Below are 22,832 nucleotides of genomic sequence, written 5' to 3'. Positions count from 1 at the left end.
CAGTCATGAATGTGGCCGTAAATCCACACCACACTGTCACTTTCAGAGAATGCAACGGAACCTCTTGGATAACTCGAGGGTTTTCTGTTGCCCAAATGCGATAGTTGTGCGTATTCACTTGTCCATTTAAGCAGAAGTGGGCTTCATCACTCCAAAGGATGTTCCATGGCCAAGTGATATCCATTGTCATTCGCGCCAGAAACTGAAGTGCGAATGTGAAACGAATATCTGCATCACCATGCTATAGCTGCTGTAGCATGTGCATCTTGTAAGGATAGTACAGCAACACCAGACGCATTACTAGCCTTACAGTGGAGTACGGCATGTCCACTTCACGACAAACAGCTGGTACACATCCGCTACCACATGGAGATTGACTTGATAAATCCACGACAGTCATTGCCACATCTTTAACACGAAAGGAGTCCACTCGTTCTTGACCTCTACCTGGTTGAACATCAAGATGTCGTGTCGCTTCAATTTCGCAACCAATTTGCGGACAGCACAAACAGTCATAGATCCACTTGGGCCTTATGCGCTTCTGACACCGGAATTGTCTGATAGCCGCAGCTGCATTGTTGCTGTTCTGGTAGTACAGCTTCACTAATAGCGCCTTTTCCTGCAACGTTGTTGGCATTGCTGCTGTAGCTCGGGCAAACATCTACTGTATGATTTTGAAGAGACTGATTTGCTTTTATAGAGTACAGTAGATCTAAGTAGTGGCGCTGTGGCAATAACTTACAATTATGCAAATAACATAAGTTATTTGCATAATCGTAACTACGATAATTACGCGCCATATAGCGAAAAATTTTGTAACTGATTTTTTTTTCATAGCGAGCGCATTCTTTATTGTACCTGTTGTCCAAATTTCTCTTCAGTACTGGACTTAGAACTCGCTCCAGAGCCCTCTAAATAGGGATACTTTAATTTTAACAACCCTGTACTTTATTTGTGTTTGCTGCCTAATCCATGTGTTTCTTTTCTCATCTAACAGTCTGATTCCTAATATAATATAATTTGTTCCATTCTTCTCTGTGTAGTTCTCAGCTTCTCTTCCATTCTTTTGGTGAGTGCCCAAGTTTCACTTCCATAAGTCATGGTGGGGAGTATACATTGGTTCATTATTTTACGTTTCAGACAAATTGGAATATCGCTCCTCAGTATGTGATTATATTTCCTGAATGCTACCCATCCAAAATTCATTCTTCTCTTGACTTCCAGCCATTTATCTTACTTACAGCTAATGACTTGTCCCAGATAAGTATATGAATCCGCCTTTTCAATTACTGCTCCTTCAATGATTATATCCCTTTCTGTGGCATACTTGTTCATCATTACTTTTGTTTTAGCCATATTCATCTTTAATTCGAAATCCTTACTAACTCTGCACAACTGATTAAGTTTTTCCTCTAATTCTTTGGGATCATGGCTTATGATCACAATGTCATCTGCAAATGCAAATCGTAAATGGTTTAGGTACTCTCCATTCACATTAACTCCTTTCTGCGACCAGTCTGAAAGCTTCCTCAAGGGCAGCAGTAAACAACTTCGGAGATATTGTGTCTCCTTGTCGAAAGCCAACCAATAGTTGCGTCAATATTATGCTGCAAATAAGCAAAAGATACCCATGCTAGGCGCACGAGTTATTGTGACTGGTAAGTGTCAAAGAATTACCGTGAAACGATCACATCTTTACATTGCCCGTTAATAGTCGCAATAGAGTTATTATTTTTCGTTTTATCTATTTATACAGACATTTGATAGTTTTATAAATAGAGTTCTATAGTTTTAGAGATATCTAGTCAAAACGTTCCTCTGGTCATTGACGGGATTCGATCCCGGGTCATTTCCACTCGGTGTGAGGCAAATGATGATTATAATCACTTTGTTACCCACGCGGATAAAACCCAGTTATCTGTCTCTTAAAATATTCTTTAATATTTAGTATTAGCAATATTGTATTAGGAAGCGACATGCATTCTGCAAAGGGCAAATAAATAAAACAAAAATGAAAAATAAATAAAATTATATATATAATAATACAAATTAATAATAATTATCTCTCTCTACATTAAAAAAGTTTTCCTCCAGTGATATTTATTCCAGCCAATGGGAAATTACGTCACTTGTTCGATCCCTAATTGCCTCCATAACGTTCACAAACCTCATGCACGTGGTTCTTTTTCTGATCCAACAATATTGCTCATGCATTACATGGGTTATTTCCTGATTAGATATTGATCAGTGCGTTTCGACAGGTGTCTCGAACCCGTGACGTTTGATTTACTAATTATACGTACTAATTAACCCAATGCCGCGAACTAGATTGGAAATCACCGATTCCGAGAGAAAACGACGCCGTCATGAGTCTTCATGGCAATATAGAGAAACATGCCGAAAGGTTACGAACTAATCATAGAATAAGTTCAATGACGACGTAGCAAGTGGAAAATCAACACTACAGGAAGCGGGTAGCGAATATGGACGAAAAACAGACCGAAACTCAGCAAACCGTTACACAGCTCACACGTAACATAATCAGGATTTCACGAGATCCTGATTATAAAGAAACCACTGAAGTCTCATACTGAGATTTAGGTGATATGGTACATGAATGTCAACATTGCGGTGGATTATCTTATCACAGCGAACTCGGAAGAGCCGCACATTCGTGTTGTCACGGAAGGAAGGTATGTTTGCCAACGGAAGATACCTATCCAGATGCTTTAAAGACTTTGTTCTTTAACAACACGGAAAAAGGGATACAATCCCAAGAAAACGTTCGATTCTCCAACAATCTTTACGCCTTCGCGTCTTTTAATGCCGAAAACACTGACTTTCAAGGTGGCGGCGGCCCTTACATGGTGCGAATGCGAAAGGAACGACGAGTCCGTAAAAATTCTTCGTATCACTGACGGAATTCGAAATCAGGCCTTTTCCGAATTTCGTATGGGGATAACGGTGCCCATATGCACTTGTGCTGTATGCGAGGGCCATTCTACAACTGCAGACCCTTACATTTAGTTGCCATTTTCTGGATCATATAAGTAACTGATCTAAGTCCTTTGAAACAACATGGCTCGGCTCGGATTTTTAACCGCCCTTCCCATCTTCAAATCATCAATAATTTTGGGCAGCTTATCTAGGATACTGATCAATATCATTTTTGAAAATCAGAAAGAGAAGACCCACCAGTGATCCCTGAGGAACCTAAACTTACGCTGGTTCACCCACTTCGGGATGAACCAGCGTAACAGTTTAGGTCCCGAAAAAAGACAGAAGGTTTATAACAACCTTTGTATTATTTTTTTTTAACCATTCTCAATCCAGCATAGGATCTTACCAGTAAATCAAACTTCTAGTTTATAGGGCAACTTTCCATGATGGACAGTATCGAAAGCTTTCCTAAGGTTTAGATATAAAATGTCAAAATTTATATGAAACCAACTAAGTACAGGTTCATTAAGGATTAAGGGTTTGATCAAGATGTCATTCTTGTTGAGATGGTTCTTAATGGAATCTTTAACCATACACTCCATTCCATGATCTAACAACTTCTGGGGTAGGGACTACCACAGAAGTTGTTAGATCATGTTTGTTGTAGACACATTAACAACTCAGGGTGTACTGCACCGTACATACTGTTTGTAAATTGTGCGTTTTCTATGGTCGATTTCTCCCAGAAACACGGATTTTTTTGTCCTGCAAACTCCAAGTTTCCGGGAGCAAAAAACTATGCTACCTTCGGCTGAGAACAACTAACTCAGTTACATCGCGAAAAAAATCCAAAAAAATTCCTCACGTCATTGATGGGATTCGAATATAGGACTTTCCCACCCGGTGTGGGGAGTTCGGCAATGCTACCAACGATGCTATCCAGGTACCACAAAAGTTAACATACTCGCCAGTTACGCCTTCAAAGTGAGCCTTTAGACTAATAGAGCAGATGTAAGATAAGCATAATTTAGCATAAGGATTTAGAATAAAAGTATTCCCAGTGAACCATGAGGCCAAAAGAAATGATATGGTGTAAAGCATTAAACCAACTCAGGTTATCTTAGCCTTTATCGGTTCTTTTGGCCTCATGGCTCACTGGGAATACTTCTTTCTAAATCCTTATACTAAATAATTTATTACATATGCTCTATTGGCCTAAAGGCTCACTTTGAATGCTGTTGTTGTACAGAAGTGTACTTTATACAATCTTACATACTGTTGTAATTCGAGAGTTTCGTGTCAGGCAACGTTAACTACAAAATCATTTTGTAGTAAACATTTTTGTAATTCACCAAGAAAAAGTCATTTGACATTTTCTTGGTTTACCGGAAAAGTGCTTATAGCCTAAGCTAACGTGTAAACTATTAGAGAAATACTGTACATTTCTATGACATGATATGCATTATTTGCATAAAGTTACACTAAAGTTGTCTTAAAAAGAAAAATGCAATTACAAAAATGAGCATTACTCTATTCAAAAGAGAAGTTCTGTCGGCACTGGGCTTGCTCATTATTGCTCTGTGGGTTATTTTATTTATTTATTATTATTTTAAGGCTTTTTCCCAGAAAGCTCAGGCGACTCTGGGGTTAGCCCTTCCAGAAAGAAGTTATCCCTACTTCCTGGCTCGACTCCACATGTCGATGGACGGGCAACGTGGGTTCAGTTGTGTTCCACAGTCCACCTTCCACGCACACACACACACACTACCCTACACTCTGACCTTTACAGAGTTCTGTATTTCTTCACAAGAGTAGTAATGGCGGAGATAGGGGAACCCCAGTGTGCTAGACAATATATACTACACTTGGATAGGTATGATGCCAGCGTTAGTTCACCGGTTGCGCAAAATTGAGCGATTGATCATAATGTATCTTCCAATTCTGTGCTATGATCTTTCAACTGCAGTTCGCAATTTCCTGGTACTATACTTCTGACCGAAGAGCTGAACTTCAGTTCACAATTTGCATAACAGGAGTAGAGAACCGAAGATACTTTAAAGGATTAAAAGATTATTTAGTTCGCTTCCATATGCACCTCCTCTCTCTTTCCCTCACCCACCTCGACAGTCTTATTAAAAACATCCAAGGACTCCTTATCATCCGTTAGCCAAAGTGTTTCCTTTCCTCTTTAGAGCCGGAAGACTGCATTTATACCGGATATTTTTACTAATATTTTTATACCGGATATTTTCGTGGACAATTTAAAACATCAGCGTTGCTTTGTCCTTTATTAAAAGGGCAAAGCTGCGCTACCTCCTATTTCTCTCTGCCTTTTCATATGAAAACGAGAGGCAGGAATAGGGGAAGAATTCCTTAAAGAAATCCCCTTTGATCCAGAATATTTACCTAGGACTTTCTTGAACTACAAACTGTTTTCTGGAATTGGCAAACAGACAAACCGACATTTTAGAATGCACACAATTGAATCTCAAGGTCCCCATTTCAATTTCACTTTCTAACGTCCCCCACCAAAAAAAAAAAAAAAAAAAAAAAAGATGTACATCACGAGGTGTTTTATTTTCTCAAATTCTCTTTTATCCCTTACACACACACACACACACATTTCGGTTGAAAGAGGAGATTATTCGTGGAGTTATTTGAATAGATCGGCACGCTTTGAGGTCGTGATGACAGCCGGGCTAGTTGGAAGGTCAGAAACAAGCGGAAATCGATAGCAATATATATGGAAATGCGTGGCTCATATTTAAGCTGAAAATGTCATCAGAGAAATGAAGAATAAGTGGCGAAGGGTAATCTATCCAGTAACATCGGGTGTGCAAGAGGAAACAGATTGTTTGGAGAGACTCTTAAAACTGTCCAAGTGTCATGGCTTGTTAGCGGCAAAATGCAATTGATAAGTGACGATGTGATTATCGTGTAATATTCCGGAGAGAAAGCGGATTAACGTGCCATCTTAGAAGCTTCGGAAAGAAAGAGGAGGAACTCGAACTCGTTTTCAGGTGTAGCGACAACTGAATGATGGCAAAGATGGCTCATTGCAAAAGAAGACAGGATTTTGTTCTGAATATTTATGTTTTCTATTTTATCAATAGACGTTCAAGTTCCACAGCTTCAAAGCTTCCCAAAAATCCATGCCCAAGCCGATTCATAGCGGCACAACCACGAAATAATTCCACCAAAAATTTCGCGATCACGTTTCTAATTGCATTCCCAGAAAGAGGTCCCTACTTCTTTAGAGTTCCATATTTCTTTATATATTGGGGTGATGAGCTATTTAGAGAAAAAGTAGAATAAGGATTCGCCACTGACAGGGCACAAGATTTTTCAGCAGCAAATTTTATGATAAATTGTATGCTGATTTTATGCAAAATATGAGCGACTTGCTGGCAAGAAAACAAACGTGACCAGATAAACAAGGTCTACAATGGCCAAAAAAAGAAAAATAAATAAATAAAATTGTAACTGGTCTCAATATTTGTTAAACTATACAAATTTTGCAAGATGTTCCATCGATGTAGATAGATGCATAATTCTAGAAGATGGTTTAAATGACACTTTATGCAATTCTCAGCGTCATAATCCTCTCATAAGGTGTAAAAAAAATAAGCATTTTTGCCAATTCTGCTACCAAATTTACAATACATAAATGATTATGTATTGTAAATGAATACAAATTTATGAAAACACTATATTAATTGTATTCGAGGTTATCGTAATTGAAAACAGGTAAATTATACTATATAATCTGCAAACATAATTAGATTATGCAGTACTACTAATAATTATTTTAATCGCTTGAATGATATTTCTGATCTTATAAACTCCGGTAGCAATTAACTAATATATGTAATTTAAATAATGTGACTACGTACCCATGTATTCCCACCACCCAGGTATTTCACACGTTTGTAAAGCGAGATATTTATCTCGAAATGATTTAAATAAAAATAAATAATATATATTACTAATTTTCGTTTTATTCCCTGAATAGTCAGAGTTATTTGAACAGATAGACACGCTTTGGGGTTGACATGTGATGATGTCGGGTTAGTAGGATGGTTAGAAACATAAGAGGTCAACTGGATAGAAGAGTGCAGAAAAAAGAAGGGTGCTACACCTAATTCAAACAATTATTTGAATTAGGTATAGCAGATATTCAAACAAAAATGTGCAGCATTTTTACAAAAAAAATTATAGAAACAAAATATCTTGACGATTTAGCTCAATGTAAGCTGATCTTCAAATTATAACTGAGCTCCGTTTCATAACGTCGCTTGCAATTGCCTATAATTGGGCTGTCCCATTTCACATCAAGCATTGTGCCAAGTCGCGGTACCATTATTTCTTTTTTTCGATATACCGATGTAAACTAATATATATATACACCAATGGGCCAAAAAATTATGACTGCTGAGTCGTTATGCAAATCGAAGCAACTGCAGGTGAACTAGGGCGCGTGCGCGGGTCGGGACACGGCATAAAAAACACCTGATACTGAGCTCCCTTAATCAGTGTTACTCTTGTTCTTCAGATGGGAAAGCAGCGGACTTAAGCGAGTTTGACAAAGGCCAAATTATAAAGGCCAGACGACTGGGTCAGAGCATATTCGAAACGGCACCGCTGGTGGGATGCTCAAAGTCAGCCGTGGTTAGCACCTACCGAAAGTGGTCCGAGGAGCGAAAACCCGCGAACCGCAGGCAAAGTGTTGAACGACTACGGCTCATCGATGCTCGAGGTGAGCGAAGGCTCTCCCGGATGGTACGTGACAACAGAACGGCGGCTGTGGCGCAACTCGCCAGTAATTGGAATGTTGATGATGGGAGTAATGTGTCACAAGACAATATCGAACCCTGCTTAAAATGGAGCTGCGTAGCCGCAGGCCGCTCAGAGCCCATGCTAACCACGGATCACCGGCGACAGCGCCTACAATGGACACGCGAACATCGAAACTGGACCTTGAGTGATTGGAAGAAGGTCGTCTGGTCCGATGAACCACTTCCTGTTGCACCATGTGGACGACCGGGTACGTGTCCGTCGTTTACCTGGGGAAGTGATGGCGCTTGGATGCACCGTTGGAACGAAACAAGCCATTGGCGACGGTCTCATGCTTTGGGCATTGTTCTGCTGGCATACCCTAGGTACAATTATTCATGTGCCGGGCACTCTGAGCGGCCTGCGGCTACGCAGCCCCAGAGTGCTGCCAGAGTAAACTACAACTACTGGGTACCTGGTCTGCCTCCACGGGGCGAAGTGTGGGCAACGTCGGGCCTCAGCAGGGGTCTAGCGGCTAAATGGCCAGAAGAACAATGGTACACGACATCACACACCTCAAGATCCATATACTTTTAAATCTCTGGCCTTTACAGTGAACTGTATCACACCACAATGTAAACTAGGCTGAGATGGGGGGAACCCCTGGTGCCGTTCGACCCTAAACACACTTTACACTTTACGCAGCTCCATTTGGCTACCATCCTTGCCTCCACAGGGATGGTAGCCAGATCGTGGCAGTTTCTACTGCCATCTGAGCTAAACAGCCTATCATTCAACATGGGCAACCTAACCAGATATTACATTACGATACACTGACACCAGTTCACTATCGTCACAAAATATACCACAGTTTGGTCGGGTCGCTAACACATTATTTTTTAACCTTTATTGCTCATATTTACTTCTACGTACAATTTCTGAATTAGAGAACATTGTTTTTCAGTGGATCAACTTCCTGGAGTACACTTGTGTGGAAGAGTGGCCCTTTGTGTTCGATTACGATGAGGAGGTCAAAAGATGTTTTAGGAGATATCCTTCGATGCAACTGTATTACACATTCGTGTCCATGACGTTGTTCTTCTTGCCTATCGCCATCATGGCAACTGCATATTCGCTCATTATCCGAAAACTGTGGATTGCGGAGCCTCCTGGGGAGAGAAATCCAGCGAGTCTTAATATTCATCAACGGGCCAAGAAAAGAGTAAGATAACATTTCTCCTTTAGAAATAATTTGTGGCTTATTTGTTTTTAAAATCATCCTACTGAACTAATATTTAAAATTCCCAGTCATTCAGAACGGTGGCGGCATTTTTTTAATACCAACTTTTATTTTATTCATTATTAAATAATATATAATAAGTTAAATAAAGAAAACTATTAAATATATTATTTTTTAATAAAAATATTAATAGACATAACTAGCTTCATGATTTGGTAAAAGAAGCAGTTCGCAATTTTCAGGAAACTTCGTTCAAGTTAAATGAGAAAAATTCTACGGCGGATCACGATTTCATGCTTTCAGAATTACAAATATTTTTGTTATATGTCTGTTTTATCTTTTTTTCTGCCAGCAATCGAGAGCTAAATTATTGATTTTGTTGAATGGTTATCAGCAATGTCATAGGTATGTAATGCCCACTAGTATGTTATACAAACTCACAAAACACTCATAGGATGCACGTTCTAATAACCATTAAGACGTTTACACAGCATAAATTTAGAAAAGTTATACATTCCCTTGATTTAGAGCTTCAAAAATACTTTAGTGTTAGAGTATCTTTAATGAATTACTAGAAATAGTCGCGGCATAACTGCAAAACTTCTAATCTTACCAGTACATATATTTTTATAGAGAAGAGAAGTGAAGACATACTATATCGAATAACAACAAAACAAAGAAAGGAAGCGGCGAGTTTAAACTTTAAAATGAGGGACACAGAGAATTACCAAAGAAAAAAGAACTTTCAAGAACTACTTAAAAGCTTGACGTATAAATATCGGGCGACTTCCATGAGGCTTGTGAGGTTTTAGGGCAAGAGCGTGGCGGAGAAATCAAAGCCAAGCAGCTAAAGGCACATGGTAGAGAAGACTAGTCTAGAAATGTATGCAAACAGATGACGGCGCATGAGAAAAAAAAAAAAAGGACGTACAAGTTCTAATCCTTGAAAAGAGTCCTTCGACGAAACTTCTTGCTCAACCACAGACGACGAAACTTCTTGCTCAACCACAGATGACGAAACTTCTTGCTCAACTACGCTACAAATTTAATTTTCCATTAAGACTGCAATGCATTCCTCTTTAGCCCCTTCCGTAAAAAAACAAGATGGATACTCATAAAAGTGAAGGTTTAGACCAGTAGGAAACGCAACGACGCTGTATTGATGGTTCTCATTGAACAATTTGAAACGGATAAAGAGTTGTAACTGAAAGAGCTATATACGAGTATATGCCAATCTCCTGTAATAAATAGAGGTGTAGATCGTATGTGTGTGAGCGTGTGTGGGAAACCCAGTTGGCATGGAAGGGAAAGGACTTGGCTAAACAAAAGAAACAAAGTATTATTTAGCAGTGAACGGCATTGTTAAGTGAAAAATTGTAGTTAATAGTGAATTGAAAAATTTATATATGATATATTGATAAGGCTGAAAAGAAGAAAAGTGCAGCGAAAAAAATGAGGAACAAAAGATAATGACAAGAGGAAGTTAACGAAATTAAAAATTGAAATTTTAAACGTTTACAGATTCTATTACAAGAGGTGGTTCGGACGCTGCCCGTTGATCTTCATACAACTGCTACAGTAGGTCCACGCAAACCTGTTAGAGAATCGTTCCCATTAATTAGACTAGACTTCGGAAGCATCTAGACGTCCTTGTGGATAGCACGTGCGGGGCCGGATTTACATACAATCTAAACAAGCTACAGCTAGGGCCTCATATTACAAGAGGCCTCGCTCCGTCTTAAACAATCCTTTTTTTGTTTAAATATTTTAAAAGGTGAACTGTAAGAGAGAAGGTTCTAATATATGTTATAGCTTAGGGTCACAACGAGTTTAAATCCGACCTGAGCACGTGTGTATAATCACAGCCATCTCCACATCTGGTAAAAAAGGCCTGGGTTTGAAACCCGTCAATGATGACGCAAGAAAGTTTTATCGCTTTTCTCACAATGTGAAACCCACACACATACATAAAAAACGTACTTGCATTTGATGGAAGAAGGAATCCACAGAGAGAAGACGCCATGAAAAGAAATGTGAGGTATTCAGGAATGTCATTTACAGAGCAGAATCTTGAAAGGGCCGAAATAATTATAGAAGAGAATAGGCGAACGTATTAGAAAATGAACGTTAAGTAGCTCAGAAATTAAGAATAGTGAGACGAAAATATACGTTTGTAATATGTCCAAGAGTGTATTTCAGACAGTACTATAATTGTAAAGGAGAAAGAGAAAAAAAAAAAGGGGGGGGGAGAATATATGGGAGATAGAGAAAAAAAAAATGAATGGCTTTGCAAAGTAATTGGTAGAAGTGAAATTAAAATAAAAATATTGAGAAAAAGTATAAAAGTAAGATAAGCTGAAAATAAATATTTTACACAAGGATAATTGCAAAGTTATTTCATTATGAAGATTGAATAAAATAGGCAATTGAGTAGAAGAGTTTGGACTGAATGACAGATGCGTCCCGTACAAATTACATAGGTATTATGAATTGAACTGCAAGTGTCTGTAAAAGGTGTATTGTGGATTGCAGGTTTATGAATAATATGATGTTATATAGACTAATATAATAAGAACTTAAAGGAAAGAAGATAATTGTGAAAATACAGTATAAATTAATTCACATTACATTTATATTCAGAAGGCAGTCTGTTAGAGAGTATTTTACATAAGCAAGGTGTTGTTATACAGCTAAAGAAATTGAATTTTAAGTTGGGGAAATACTGTTTATAATGACAACTGTATTCCTTGAAAATCATACGTGGTGTCAACAGAAAGTCGTGAAAGCTTGATAATATCATTAATGTTACAGGTTTGGTTGAAATTAGAATCATTGATTAAGAGGCAGCTTTATATACCGAGGTCAATCACATGGATTTATGGCAAAAGCTTTATGCTGTGAGAGCTATATAAACCCATTATGTAGGAAAGGCATAGACTCAATCTGTACGTAGCAATGAACAAACTAAGTTTATTGAAGCACTTCGCCAGGAATTTCCATGGTATTGTATTACTCGAAATAAAAGGTACTGCCCCCAAAGGAGAAGTATACCGCTGTTTTATCTAATATCTGTGTGTGCCACTACCCTGATCAAGGTTTTAATTATGGGACAAAAAAAAAGTCGAAATCTGGAAAAAAAAAAAAAAAAAAAAGACTGTTAAGTGGTCTTTTTTCAAAGAGACCAATTCTCAACTACTTCAGCTTAGCTCCGATTTGATTGGCCTAAATTATAGTAATACCTATAATTAATAAATGTAAGTATTTAACATATAGCAGTTAACTGAAGTTAAAAAAAGGTAATAAAGGGTTAACAAACATCATATCAATTAAATTAATACCTCACACAAAAGACCAATTTGGTCTTTTGTGTGTGAGGACCAATTTTCGTTGGACCAATTGTGGTCCAACGATTAGCCCAGCCAGAGCTAGCATCATGATCAATTTAACAATATTATGTCAAAAACATTTGCCAAAACAAATAAAGAAAAATTGGTTGCAATACATAGCAAATATATTATCTGTATAACATATAGCCTTGCAGATTAACAATCTGATGGAGAAAGATGACATCGCTCTTCTCCAGGAACCTTATGCCGTAAATGAGCAGGTAAGATATTACCCGCAGCAGTATAGAGTGTTGTCGGAAGGGGGATTCCTCTAACGCCGCAATCATCATAACAACAAGAAAACTTGTAGTTACAAAAGTGATGTCTTTGTGTAACCGAAATGCAATATGCATTGAGGTGATTGGCGGGTTTGGGAGGTCCTACCTGGTAACAATTTACTGCCGGCATTCAGAGATAATAATACCATATGTTGAGTAACTTGAAAAGTTAAACAATCTGGTAGGTTCTAGCTAGTTGATCGAGTCTCTTGACTCTAACTCCAATTCTCCTTTCTTGGATAGTGAAAACACTGACGAGAGAGAGTTATTGCTCGAAGAGTATATAGCTGCCTCAGGGATGGAGGTAGTTAATTCGGGCAGGCACTCTCCGACATTCTCTACTGTTAATGACCAGTCTTATATTGACCTTACTCTTGCTTCAGAAGCTATTAAAAGTAAAATAAGAAATTGGAAAGTTATGGAGGATTACACCATGAGTGACCATAACGCGATTCTGTTTCTAATCAAAAATGAAGATGATATTCGAAACATCTATGATATTGATCGATATGCTGAGAAAGATGCGAATTCGCCTAGGTCCGATGCACAGTACTTGAGGTTAACTGTAGGTATAAACTGGTGTGATTTAGATGTTAACAAATACGTACAGGAATTAAGTAATGCTATAATTAATTCATGTAAAGTTAGTATGAGGAGTAGTCATACTGTAAGCAGACCGCTGTTTTGGTGGAATGCAGAACTTACAGAACTTCGAAAGCAAACAAATAGATTAAGAAGGCAATGTCAGAGACACAGGCGATTTGAAGATGTTGATCTGTTGAACAACTATTTAAATAATTATAGAGAGTAAAGAAAACAGTAATGTAAAGCTGTTAGTAGTTCTAAGAAATCCCATTGGAGCAGGGATCCAGATATCCTTGGGGAATTTTAACATAATAACTAATAAAAAAGGAATAATAAATATAACTAGTACAACTGGAGATAAAAGTAATGACTATAAATTGGTCTGATTCAGTAAACAGGATACTGGACGATCTTTTTCCAAGTATTGATGAGCACCAGAACTCTTTGTTGCAGGCACAAATGAAAGAACAGAATAACTTGTATCATTGAATACGGTTGAGGAGGATTTTTCAATGGAAGAAGTAAGTTCGGCAGTGGACCGGGAGAGGGTAGGCAAATCGCAGGGTCCAGATAAAATTCAAGTAAGAGTTATGAAACGTGTGTTTCAGTAAATTCCACAAATATTTGTGGACTTGTATAACGTTTGAGGCAGGGTGCTTTCCCTGGTAGCTGGAAGGACGCCTATTTGAGATTACTTATTAAAGGAACGGGTAGATTATTGAATGAAACCGGAGCATATGAACCCATTGCTCTTTTTTCAGTTTTGAGCAAAGTGTATGAAAGACTGATGATAAAAAGCTTAATGAAAATATAAAAATAAATCTATGTGTTCTTTGAGCCAGTAAGGCTTTAAGAAGGGTATAAGTAACATTTGTATTGATTGATTATTGTAACCTCCACTGACCTGGTGGTCGTGCCGAAGTATAAACAAGAAAAAAAAAAGTACATAAGATGCTGCACATAGATTAGTCCAGACTGTGGAATGAATTGAGCGATGCAAGATATGTCTTGGCGATATTTATTGATTTCAAGGGTGCCTTCGATCGGCTCTGGTGGAAGAACGTCCTGTCTAGAATACGGAAAGCAGAATGTCCATATAATCTGTATTCAAAGATTATTTCTTTAATAGAATAGTAAGAAATAAATATTGTAAGATTGAAAGAGAGGTATTTATAGGATGTCCACAGGGCTCGGTGATGGGCCCCTTCGTCTGGAACATTGTTTTGGACGAAGTCCTAGAGACTGAGTCAGATGATGTGGAGCACTTAGCGTTTGCCGAAGATATAACCATAATTGTTAATGGGAATTCTCGTTCGCAGCTTAAAGCCAGAGCTGAAAATGTTCAGTGTGCGCTGCAGGAGTGGAGTAACTTTAACAAATTAGAGGTTTCTATGGGGAAAATGGTGCAGATGCTGCTAAAAGGCATTTAGTATGAATCGACCTCCCACCTTGCGGCTGTTTGGAGAGACGGTTCGATATGCTAGAGTGACAAAATACTTGGGGCTTCAAATAGAAGAAAGATTATTTTTTTCACGGAGCACGTGAAATATATCAAAAGTAAAGTAAGACTTCTATATGCCAAGCTCCGGAGAGTGGTCAGGACTGATTGGAGCATCAAAGGTCGATCTTTGAATCTACTCTATAACTGCCTATTTGTTCCAATTGTGACCTATGCCTCTGGAGCTTGGGACCATAGTTAGTAACACATTAATTCAGAAGTATCTCATTCAAGCCCAAAGATTTGTGTTACTATGTGTCACTCGTGCTCGTCGGACTGTTTCTTCTGATGCATTTCAGATTGTTGCAGGGAGATTACCTGCACAATTCGAAGTTTTGCTTGAGAGGATTGTTGTATTACACAAAGAACAACATACAAAGGAAAACAATCCTTGGCATTACTTTGTGTCCCCAAGAAAACTATGTGTATTCTCAAAGTGATTTTAAGGAAGAAAAGAGGAAAATAAAACAAGAGATAATTAACTTGTGGCAAACAAAATGTCAAAACTCGGATAAGGGTCAGCAAACCTTTATGTTTTTCCCAAACGTGGAAACTGTAAACACAATAGTTAAGCCTTGGTTGCAGTTCAGCTTAAAATCTATATTTTTATTAACAGGACACGGTCTAGCTCATAAATTGTTTCAGCTGGCATTGAAAGATTCTGACCTTTATTCCTGCGGCATAGTGGAAACCTCAGAGCATATAATTTTAGACTGCTCACAATATTTGGATTTTAGAAATACTTTAGAAAGCTCTGTTGGTGTGGTCTTGGAGAGGGGTCGTCTTTGTGTCCTGTTTGCTAATAAACGATTGTTCTCATACTTAAATAAATTTGTTGACGCAGTATTCCGAAGTCCGCCTCCACCAGGCAGGGACGGAAACCATGCTCATTATGATGTGTAGAAATTTCGAAGCAGATCATTCTTAGACCGCGCTAAATGACTAACGCGTTAGTTTGTTTTAGAATTATTTTTGAGTTCATTATAACAATTCAATATTCAAAATTCTAAAACTCTGTTGCCGTTATAAAGTAAGAACCAAGCCACGGATGTACTATTGGACAGGAAGTGGTTGGCTTAAGGCATTTCGAATGGAATGCCCACAGCGCTGTCCACGATGAGATGTTATTCCGGAAATGGCATATTCCCGATACACTCTTGATACTGTCCAACGTGGATAGCGTAATTTCTGTACTACCTGCGCGATAGAGTGACCCATGCGTCGACATCCACTATCATCCCTCGTTCAAAGTCGGTTAACTCACGACGTTTATCCATACTGATATCGAATTACCGTCTACGTGAATTCAGTGATGCGGTGCACCTATATATCTGCTAAGAAGTGCGTTCGATTAGTGAGAAGGGTGGCAGCGTCGCGTTGTTCGGGATCTAGGTATCTCATGAATTCTGTCCTTTGTGTACAAAGCTACAAAGTTTGAAAAAAACATGAAGGAAACGGGAAGCACAAAAAAGAATCAAGGTTGCCATATAAACGCAGTAAAAAAAATTAGTTAATGTGCTTAACTATTGTTTTTTTTTTTAATTAGTTAAACACATTAACTAATTTAATGTGCTTAACCAGTCTCGTGAGTCATTCTTGATTCTGGTGAGTCATCTAATAGTGTATAGAGTTGTATGTATAAAATTATGTATTTATTTAAGTATTGGCGGATAGTGTACCACCCTCCTAGATAAAATTATGTATATTAGTTCAAAAAATAATAATAATAATAATAAGGATAATACATCAGAAGGCTAGCAAGGAAATACCAGTTGATCGAAGAAAGTGTACCGTACAAGTACGAACCTCAGGCAGTACTAGAGACCCCAACTCACAAGCTTTACTGGGAAAGCGCCATAATAACGGATAAGATAATCCCGCACAACAGACCGGGCATAACCCTTGTAGACAAGAAGGAAAAGGCTACCTATCTGATTGACATAGTACCCAACACTGGCTACCTGCAGAAAATCCACGGAGAAAAAAACTTAGGAAGTACACGAACCTAAGACAGGAGATCAAAGAGATGTGGCATATGCAACAAGTTATGACCATCCCGATCATCGTGACAACCATGGGTATGGTGCAAAACACCCTACATAACAGCTTAGCAGCAATAGGTCTCCCAGTGAACTCCTACAAGGAACTCCAGAAAGTCGCAATCCTGAACACCTGTAGGATAGTCAGAGATCCTCGACCAACAGTAACACCAGACATAACAACCACCCTGTGTACTTGGTAGCAATACCCATCACGACGTGTACCCCTCAATCAGGGAGAAATAATAATAATGTCTAGCACTGAACCCACTAAGAGCAAGTACGGATATACTCTAAAATCAGGGTGGAAGCAACTGTACACCCTCTCTCACCTGAGATACATGTGACATAAAACTTTATGCAGCAACCGAAAATCAACTCCAAAAGCTGCTCCTGATCAACGAAGAGTTCAGCACTGACGTCAGGATGGGATCTGACGTCAGGAAGAGATGAAGCCACAACAGAGGAGAAATAACAAATGTCTGAGGATTAGGCAAACTCAGCAGTTAGAACACATGGAGATCAAGGCCCGTCTCACTGAGAAATACCAACAGCGATTTAGAAACCTGCTAAAATCAAACTTTAATAGTGGACACATGATCACAGCCATAAACACTTAGTCCCAGTACTAACTTACTCCTTCGGGATTACAGATTGAACCAACGCCGAGATTATGAGAATTAGCTTCGCAAGTAGTTCAGGTTGAAGCGAATAAATTCAAAGGTCAACTGGATGCTTACCTTTGTGAGAAGGCATATAATTTGTATTTTCTCATCTACTTCGGTTACCCCCCCTCAGTGCAGCAAAAGTCTGTGGCTTCTTTGCATTATATGGCGAATACTACTGTATTACTATTATTTACATTATATATATATATATATATATATATATATATATATATATATATATATATATATATATATATATATATATATATATATTGTTAATTTAAGCTTCTGTGTGCTTTTTATCACTTACAAGCCAGAGTGACAGTTGCTGGATTTTAGGCGCTTAGACCACATGGCACTATTTTGTATTATGTATGTAGAAGTGCATGTTGACGGCCGATTGTAATGTTATGCAGGATGAAAAACTAATCAAGTCACTTCGCTGGAAGTTGAAATGTCGAATTTTGCATCATCGTATTGGCCTCGTGTCAATTCCTTCATTCTGTGGAGATCACATCGTCTGTTAACCTCAGTGCCCTCGTGGGTAGCGCAGTTGGTAAATCGCCGTCCTCCCCACACCGGAGGCTGTTGTTGTTGTTTGGTTTTTAGGAGCATTAGCAACTAAGGCCATATTGCTCCGGGATATGCGGTGGTCATTCCCTGACCTTTCCATATCCTCCGTATTTGGTGGTGACAGGCTCGAACCACGGTCTAATCAAGAAGCGTGTGTTACGCACTGTTGCTCCTTCCCACCTGACTACGGAGGCGCCCACACCGGAGGCGTATTATAGCCAAAATAGCTTATGCACCATTAAACCTCCACAACAACAACAACAACAACCCACACCGGGTAGGAAAGACCTGGGTTCGAGTCCCATCGATGACGTGAGGAATTTCTATAGGCTTTTTATAACGTGGCTCAGTTAGTCGGTCTCAGGCGAGGTTAGCACCGTTTTTTCTCCCGGAGATTCGGGTATTTCGTCCAGCAAACAGAAAATCGACACCAGAACACACGCAATTTACAGACAGTATACACAAAGCAATATGTCCTTAGTTGCTAATACTCCTAAAACCAACAACAGTTTACCTCAATGGGGAAGCCAATTCCCTCTGCCTGAAATCGGCTAATTACAGCCTCGATTGAAGAGAACTTTAGGGAAAAAAAAACCTTCGGGTATTTCGTCCAGCAAACAGAAAATCGACACCAGAACACACGCAATTTACAGACAGTATACACAAAGCAATATGTCCTTAGTTGCTAATACTCCTAAAACCAACAACAGTTTACCTCAATGGGGAAGCCAATTCCCTCTGCCTGAAATCGGCTAATTACAGCCTCGATTGAAGAGAACTTTAGGGAAAAAAAAACCTTCAGCCACAGACAGATATCGAACCCAGATACACCAAACAGCGAAACTCCTATGCTATCCCAGAGGACCACTAACACAGAGACTCTTACACATACATGTATGCAAACAACACTATACTTGGACTTCCAAGAATTGCAGCATAGAATTTACTGGAAATACAAAGTCCAGAGAACTATAGACTATTAAACAATTCGGACATATGTGGACTGATCCCTTTGGAAGGGCAATAGAAAACTAATTTATAATCCGCGAGGGGATAATTGTTGTTATGTATAAGACAAGAGCAGAGCACTGAAGCGTCGAAAGCATACAGACAATGGGGGACATTAGCAAGTGGAGACTCTGATATAGCCATTGTACGGTGCTGATAGAATCAGTGTATTCACACAATGTGGACAGTGTACGTATCGTCTTTCTCCTCGCAAGCCTATCGGTTAATGAACAAGCATTTGCATCACTCCTGAAACTGTCAGCTCATCAAGACCAAGAAACACGAAGGTTAATTTAGTACCGTGTTTACAAATGCCCGAAACATTAGCTTTCGGCAATGGTGTCGAGATTTACAAATGCTCTCGCAACCGCTAGCAAGGGAGACCAAGTATTGCTCATTAAGTTCCAATAATCCGAAACTAGCTTGTGCTTCAATTTGTTACTCTGGCTCGACAATCCATAACAAATATTTGTGCAACCAATCCTTTATCGGTGTTATATGGTCACTCCTGCTTACAAGAGGTAATCAAGCCTTCATTTTTTTTTCTTTTATTTTCTTTTCTTTGAGGAGAAGGAGGGGAAAACAGGTGAATAGCATAGAAAAAGAAGGAAAAATCTAGCCTATCCATGTTTTTTTTGGGGAGGGGGGGATTGGAAGATTATTCTGTTTACAAATAAGGCACATGCAAAATCATGCAAGAAAGTGCTTATAGAAAAAAGGAAATAAAGTCTCTGTAGCCGAGTGGTCACGTACCCGAATGCATTAAGTACACGTGCCTTTTGAGTTCGTGGTTTAATCTCATCAAATTACTAAATACGGTGCCGGTTTCTTGTATTTTCTCTGTCTTGTGACCTTCTCCGATCGTATGGTCATCCCGGAGCATAAACAGAAAATTTATTATTATTTATGTTTTCATTGCCTCGTTACTCTCCTGGAATAATCTCCTGCCTGCTTTTAATTATCTTGCCTGAATTAATTATCAAACCAGCCGTAACAACAGGGATAAAACGTTGTCATGCTGGTAATTCCCCAAAATCTTCAGTTTTGCATTACACACTGCAACAACTGCAATCAGGACAGAGGGAACTAATATAAGGAATTTTTCTACCAGCAGAACATCTCATCTGCTTTAAATTAGTTTCCGTATCGGTGCACCTCTTCAGAAGGTAAACAAACCTGGAAGATACAGTTTTTACGGGTTAGTGTAGGAAGCTGACTTCTGTAATCCAACCTCAAAACGAACTATCAGAGGTTTATAATGTTCCTCTTAACCCATGATCGGGAACACACAGAGTATAGAAGTGGGGAATAAAAGAATTAACACTGAATTTGTTCCATGATTACATCTTTCTGCCAATTGTTAGTTATGGTGTACATGCATGGTTAGACAGTGAGTTACAAAAGGTGAACGTCAAGGCTGTTAGCAATACAGCGTGCAATATTATTGAAGCTATGTGCGGCCTGCAAAACTGTTCCCAACGACGCGTTGCAGGTCCTGACCGGGGGACGGCTGCCTCTAGACCTACATTTAGTTATCAAGTCGTGTTTTTACTTAGGCGTGTAGTGAGAAGTCTATCAATTGAAATCGACTGCGGTGGTGTATAGACGAGAAGAACAATATCTGAGTTCTCTTGGTAAGTCAATGGCAGGAGAAATAGAATGATAGTACTAAGGGTCGCATTAGAAACAGATTCCTTCAGCGTGTAAATATTAATAGATATTATAGAATTATAAATCTTGGTCCAGATGGTTTAGTCCAAATTTATAAGCAACCTTTTTCTTCGTAGAACATGGATACATTTTTTTGTAAGTTACATGAGTTAGGTATTGCGGACCGTTCTGCTTACATCTGTGGGAAAGATTAAACTTGGGGATATATATGACTGTTATTAGTACTCCGATCTTAGGGAGGAATTAATAGCAGGGTCGCCGAATCTATATGCGTTGAATCTCGGACGTGAACAACTTCTGGTAGGAAGAGAGGCGGATTTTAAATCCTTCCAAGAGTTTGCTGTCCAGTTATTTCGAAGACAGTTAATCTTGCTACAAATAGAGGAGCAAAGAAATTAACCGTTCCATCGTGCAATGAGGCCGTGTGACTAGAGAAGGGTTTTTCAAACTATGCTCCGCAGAGCCCTTGGGCTCCGCCATAGTTATCTGGGGCTCCGTGAGGAAATTTTAGAATGTTAATATTTTTTTCTAAAACTGTAAAATTGAATCAGAATACGCTGTACATAAAAGTAAAAAGTAAATTTGGCCTTTCCTGGGAGACCTTGGACTGTCAATGTGCGTGTTATATACGTAAAGATCTGGTACTAGCGGCCGACCATTTCTATTTTTAGTGTATTTTTTATTAAGGCTCCGGAATGTTTTTTCTTTCTGATGTAGGGCTCAGCATGTCTAAAATGTTTGGGAAACCCTAGACTAGAGAACAACCAGGTTGACTGATCATTAGAACGAATTTCAACAGGGTAGGCGCAGGATGTGTGGTACCGTTCTAATTATAGGTGGGAGCTTAACCCTGTGCGGGCAAATATGCCTAAATCGTTTCAGAGTGAGAGAAAAAGATAATCTTCTTCGCGTAATATAAAGAGGAACTATAGAACTATTAGTTGCAGCTATTGGCGTTGCACTTATTGTTATGCATTGCATCAATCTTAACGCAGAGACGATCACTTTACTAACAAACAACATGTACAGGCATTAGTTTCAGATAAGGAACATCTATTACAGCTCATTATTGTACTGCACTGATCACTTAGCAAGGCAATCACGTCATTATTAATACAGTTCACTGGTTTCTTGTGCTATGCATTACGATTTTAGTAAATGCAGTTCCTTGTGCTGCATGACTTCAGGTAGATTATCCATTGCTTTTCTCAGAAAAAACATTTCGAATGGCTCATAATAACGTGTAGTTCCTTGTGCTGTGGCAGACTATAAGTACGATTTCAGTGAGATCACGCAGTTCCATGTACTGCGTGCGACTTGGATTCCTCACTTCTTCTTGGAGAGTTCTTCTGCGAATGGACTTTGGACATTGTTGCCTTTTGTTACTTTTGAATGGATGTACCTCATTCTCTGTGCGATATTATGAATTGTATCTGTAATACTGTATATATGGTATTGTAAATATACGGCTGGGTTGCCCCAATTTGACAGGGACCGCCTCGTACAGCCAATAAATAAATAAATAAAATAGGCGTCCGTGCCGAATACTGACCTCAGCGACGCAGGAGACGAAAAAGACCAGTAAATATTCGTAGACAGGAGGCCGAAGTTATGTGCACTGGAAATGAAATATTTTTCCGACGTGGAATGCTTTGGTAAACCAATTTTCCCCTTTGAACATCCTAGAGTCCCTTCGATGGAAGTTGAAGCGTATTTTTTGATGTGTTCTAACTTGCCTCATCGTATTTGCCCATGCCTCGTCTGCCTGTCAATTCCTTCATTCTATGGTGATCACGTCGTTTGTTACTTTCCAAAGCGCCTCCTCTCCTTTCTCAATGATTTCTTAAAATGCGAGTTCTTGTCGTGTATTCCTTCGAATGCATGACGTATGCGAGCACTGATCACAATGAGCTTAGCTAGACGGTAGGATTAAATTGGGATTTGTTTATACGTCTAATAGTTTTGTTGTTTTATTTCAATACATATAAAAATAACATTATCTCGTAAATAACATGGTTCAATATGGAATGAACTATACTGCGATCTCTATCTAATAGGTTTTAGACTGTAATACAAAATTACAAATACCCGCACAGGGTTTGAGAAAGTTTTAAAAAGTTAGGAAGAGTTTTTAAATGTTCGGTATAGTTTGTTTTATTCTTGAATTTTCTTT

The 22,832-nt window shown here is 38.8% G+C and overlaps 1 protein-coding gene across 2 annotated transcripts in view; it reads left to right on the top strand.

The window, feature by feature from the left end:
* The window catches only part of LOC150083766 (QRFP-like peptide receptor), a 292,940-nt gene that overhangs the window by 165,378 nt on the left and 104,730 nt on the right, over positions 1-22,832 (top strand). For both annotated transcript variants that reach the window (XM_090378209.1, XM_090378210.1), the window contains exon 3: positions 8,678-8,935. In XM_090378209.1, the coding sequence (XP_090234335.1) occupies positions 8,678-8,935 (258 nt within the window). The remainder of the gene's footprint in view (positions 1-8,677; positions 8,936-22,832) is intronic.

The sequence above is a fragment of the Mastigoproctus giganteus genome, chromosome 7 (genome assembly GCF_048544385.1).
Source record: "Mastigoproctus giganteus isolate SK-2022 chromosome 7, ASM4854438v1, whole genome shotgun sequence".
Taxonomy (NCBI): domain Eukaryota; kingdom Metazoa; phylum Arthropoda; class Arachnida; order Uropygi; family Thelyphonidae; genus Mastigoproctus; species Mastigoproctus giganteus.
The sequence above is the reverse complement of the archived record's forward strand: the minus strand, read 5'-3'. Positions and strand labels throughout refer to the sequence as shown.